Source organism: Vipera ursinii (assembly GCF_947247035.1).
Source record: "Vipera ursinii genome assembly, chromosome: 3".
NCBI classification, from domain to species: Eukaryota; Metazoa; Chordata; class Lepidosauria; order Squamata; family Viperidae; genus Vipera; species Vipera ursinii.
The window spans coordinates 51,161,322-51,166,242 of NC_139516.1; the positions used below are offsets into that span (position 1 = coordinate 51,161,322).

Here is a 4,921-nt window from a genome sequence, read left to right on the forward strand (position 1 = left end):
TGTCCACATCTCATCATCTATAGTTCCGCTGTCCTTGCTATTTTGACTATGGGAGGGGTAGGTTCCTCTGGGAAAAAATTGGCTTACCTTTGTTTTCCACCTGAAAATCAGAGGGTAGAAGATTGTCTTGCCGGTTGCCAAGCACAAATGCTAAAAAAGAAAGGATGAGGGCATCAAGAATGCCGATGATGCAAAGGATGTATGCCCAGCGCACAGTGCAGACCCCCAGGGTGTATTTGTCAGTCTTCTCTCCACACATGCGTTTCACCTCAGGAGAGTCCCAGCCATCAGGGTAGAGCAGGCAGCCAATGGACAAGCCTGCGCCTGGAATGGAATGTGATGATATTGAAAGACACAATTGCAACCTCAGTGTGGTATCTCCTCCCGTGGGTTTTTCATATAAAGTTTTCTGCTTAGGCTCCTGATTATGCAAGCTGGGCAAGATAGATAGATAGATAGATAGATAGATAGATAGATAGATAGATAGATAGATAGATAGATAGATAGATAGATAGATAGATACAGATGCAAAAGGAGGTTCAAGTGCAAACCATGGCATGACAGTACACTGTAAAGCAGACATGTCAAACACAAGGCCCGGGGGCCAGATCTGGCCTGTGGTTTCATGCGGCCCGCGAAGCCATCCTGGAAACAGTGAGGGAACGGCTCCCGCTGCCTTGGCCCTGGCCCAGAGACCCTCCTCCTGCCAGAGACCCTCAGATCTGTCCCACTCCTGCCCAGGCCCCCATAGGCACCCTTGATGCGAACGATGTAGAGCTGGCCACGCCCACCCAGTAGGCCATACGCACTTTATCCACGCCCACCCAGTAGGCCACACCAACCCGCCCCCCTGAGGGCAACCGCAATGCTCATGTGGCCCTCAATGAAATTGAGTTTGACACCCCTGCTGTAAAGTACTTTCACCATCTTTTACCACCTTTGACAAATGGATAGTCCTGGTTTCTATTCTCTCTCTCGTGAAATTGATCAGAAAGCATGATACAATATTGTTTTTCATCTTGCTGTCTTTGCTAAAACCACAATTTCAGCTAAGCTTACTGAAAGCTTGAATTAGTGCAAATCCAGGCTTAATTTGGGAACTAAAAAAAAGCTGTAGTCCTGGAAACTACAGTTAGCGTCAGACCCTTTCTTCCTTGATTGAATAACCACAGGTCATCCCCTTATCCAGGGCATAGATCATATGTGACTACTTTTTGGAAATAAAATACCTATGATTAATACTTTATAAGCTATTCTTAGGTGAGTATAGTAAGAGAGATCTGTAACCTGTCCAAAACACTCATACTATTAGAGTTTAACATGCAAAGTAAAAAGAGGAGCATTTAATTTCTGTTCTTGGAAAAAGTGGACAAGCACAGGGCATTGAGAATTGCTTTTCTTGCCATTTACTTTATGATCACATGATATTCCTGCAAGAGATCAAGAGCTATGAAACTTATTTTTACTTCTATTTTCCAAAGAAGTATTACCATAGTTAACCCTTTCCTTTGGTTCCTTTAGTTAGGCTAGTTATTTGCTAGGGCACATTTGCTACATTCAAGAAGAAAAGATTTTAAAATATCTACTCATTCCCTTTCTTTGCATCCTGAGTTTTAATCTGTGGCATACAGGCAGTCCTCACTTAACAACTGTCCTGCTTAGCAACTGTTTGAAGTTACAACAGTGTAGAAGAAAATAACTTTAGGATGAGTCCTCATACTTACAACGGTAGCAGCATCCTGGGTTATGTGATTACCATTTGCACACTTCACAGCCAGCTTCTGACAAGCAGAGTCGATGCAGAAGTGGACCATTAAAATCGCAAGTTGCAGTCACGTGATGGCTTGCTTAATAAATACATTGTTTAGTGACAGAGTCACCTGTCTCAGTTGTGGTCCTTAAATAAGGACTTACCTGTATTTTAAGATGTAAATTTAAACAGCCAGGAATTTATATGGAAATATGTTGAGGTTTCCAAGGTACTGGATTCTGTGGTCAGTATAACGCATTATTATTGCTGTTATTGTGAGGAAGGTAAATTTTCAGATGAATGAGAGTGTGTTACTTGAATAGACACATGTCAGTAGGTGGCCATAGCAATTTATTAATTTATTATTTTAAGAAAAGCTTTTATACCCCTGTACTCCTGTCACTTAGGATCTTTACAGTCCTCCAGCACTGTGCTCTTCAGCCAATGTGGGTTAATCAGAAGCCTTTTCAAGTCTCTTAAGTTATTTATCTTTGAGGCCAGCAGGAATTACAGCTTTCTTTAATGCCATGCCTGTCCTTACAGCTTATTCGAAACGCTACTGCTAAACCTGTTGCTGTGCTGCCAGACTTACTTTAACCTCTTTCGCTCAATGCATTTCTATTTGCTGAAGAAGATAATGTAACCAGGCTTTGTTCACTGGCATGAATATTTGAAAAAGGTTTCAAATATCATAACTGGCTTCAGCATCTTCTTACTTTAAGATTGCTTTCTGCAGGTCTATCTCACTATGGAAAAACTGCAGAGAATTTTGCTCATCTCTGGCATCCCCTTTACAGGCAAGGCTTAATTAGCTTACACATATTAAGCAGGATATTCTAGGTGGAATGGAAAGTCATTACCTAATCCTGGCTCTAATTTGAATTTGTGGTAATTTTTAGAAGATGGAAAGCCAAAGTGTGTTTCATCAAGCAAAGGATGCTGGTGTTTTGCATACTGTAACATTAAATAATGCAACTCATTTATTTCTCTCAGAATGAGGTGGAAGAAGCAATTAAATTTAAAAAAAAACTTTGCCACTAATTTAAAAAAAACCTTATAAATCAACAGAGAGAAGGCAGGATTTATTTCATTTTGAGTTTCGGTCTACATACTATATTTCCCAAACAGCATTATTTAATTTTGGCTCTATTACCGTGTGTGTGTGTGTGCGTGCTGTGTGTGTGTTATGACTTGCAATGCTTGCTAGGCTCAGGTTTCCTTAAATATTATTTTCTTTCTATACCATCGCTGACAAATACAGGAACGCTATACATAGTTTTATATGTAAAGCATCCCAATTAAAACTGATTAGATCTTAAGTCCAAGTATTTTTGGTGAAGCTATTGTAATTATGGCTATGTTTGAATCCAACCCACTATTTATTCTGAATTACTAAAACTTATACCCTTTTGCTATTAAATGTTGCAGTAGTATACTTTACCCTCATCACAACCTTCCTACAGCAACACTAGCAGGGAATTATAGGAAGTATAGCTTAACATATATGAAAGGTGTCAGTTGGTGGTGACTTACATTGCCATGACATTGATTCTGTTATGAATCACAATTTCTCCCTGTTTTTCTTCTTAGGCTGCAACTATCTTGATGATTTTCTGACTTTTCTCATTTATAAAAGGAAATACAAACAGAAGCTCATTTTCCATCTGACCTCAGAAATTGCTAGCTGCCTAATTAACACACCTTCTATATAGTCACTTCATGATTGCATCCTAGTTTCACCAGAGAGAGTGGTTGTGGCAGCCACAAAGAGAGCAGATTAAGGGGAAAAACCATTAAAACATAACTTCGTTTTTTTAAAAAAAATCAAACAATCAGAAAAATTGCTTGTTCTTCAAATAGATTATACAGTTAACTGTAATTGCATATCACTTAACAGACTACAAGGTACTTCAAGAACAGGTCATCTTTAGATTATGATTGTTTCTACTTTTATACCTTGTATTTAGCTCTGGGAAGTCGGGGAGGGGGGAGGGGGGAGGGAGGTGTTGGGGAGGGTTGGGAAGAGGGGAGGGGGTTGGGAGGGGTTTTGTTTTGTTTTTTTATAAATAAAATGTACTGTAAAACTCTTCAATAAAAAAAGAACAGGTCATCTCACTAAAATAAACACATTGCTAGCTGACATGAGAACTAAAGAAATTGAATGTTTTGGTTTCAGCGACAGCACATTCAGGAAGAAGCTGCCAATGGAACGTGAATCCAAATGACAGATGTATATCCACATGCTGAAAAGCATTGCATCATCAAGGAGCTAATATTTACTTTGCAGTACCACAAATCCATTTTGCTTTCTCATTATTAGGAATGATGCCAATAGAACTTTAGTCCAAATGGCAAATTTACATATTCACTTTAAAAACTTGCCCTTTGCACTGCAAATCTGGGAGATAGAGCAAAGAGGTTCTGGTATTCCCAAGCATAATATACTTGAGCAGAAATCCCTTAGCACACTGAAGGTACGTTTAATGGATGTCTTAATCCCCCCCCTGGGGTTCTCTATGTCCAACTCACATGCTGCCAGTTGCATCCAAGCACACACTTTGTAGACAGTGGCTGCATTGCAGAAGAAGAAGAGGCTGAAGCAGAGGATGCAGCCAATTATAAGGAAGGTAGAAATGCCCACAAAAAACATGGCTGTTTTAAAAGCACTTGAAGGGATGGTGCCAAAGTCCAGAGGGCTGCCCTTGCAGATGAGTTCACCAGTCAGAGCATTTCCAATGCAATAGGAGTAGAGGCCAAAATAACCAGCTTGTGGAGTATCAATGCTGTCTCCAATCCAATAGGGCTGGATGAAAGTTACCACCATGATCACAGCAAAGCAGAGGGTGAACAGTGCCCACAGCACTCCCATGGCTCGAGCATTCCTCACGTAGTTGGTATGATAGATCTTTGCCGCTTCCTGTGCTGGAAGCATCTTTGCCATGGCTTCACAGAGAGATGGCTATGTCTTGCAAGACATGCCTTGAAGTTTAGGATCAAACAGAAAACAATTGCCTTCTCACTCCAGGAACTTTAATGAGGAGCAGCACATAGGGAAGCTGAATCCAAGGAAGAGGGGCTGCAAGGTTGGCTTTCCACCTCCCTGATAGATCAAGGTTTTATGAAGCAGCTCTTGCCTTTCCCGTGACTCTGCCCCAGCCTCACACGCTCAGA

The 4,921-nt window shown here is 40.7% G+C and overlaps 1 protein-coding gene across 1 annotated transcript; it reads right to left on the reverse strand.

Annotated features, from left to right (window-relative positions):
- On the reverse strand, positions 1-4,691 carry LHFPL5 (LHFPL tetraspan subfamily member 5; the record flags this gene model as incomplete). Its single annotated transcript, XM_083357364.1, has 2 exons — positions 1-324; positions 4,280-4,691. 2 exons carry the CDS (start codon positions 4,689-4,691, stop codon positions 47-49), a joined length of 690 nt encoding a protein of 229 aa, XP_083213490.1. The 3' UTR covers positions 1-46.
- Positions 4,692-4,921: the final 230 nt, after the last annotated feature.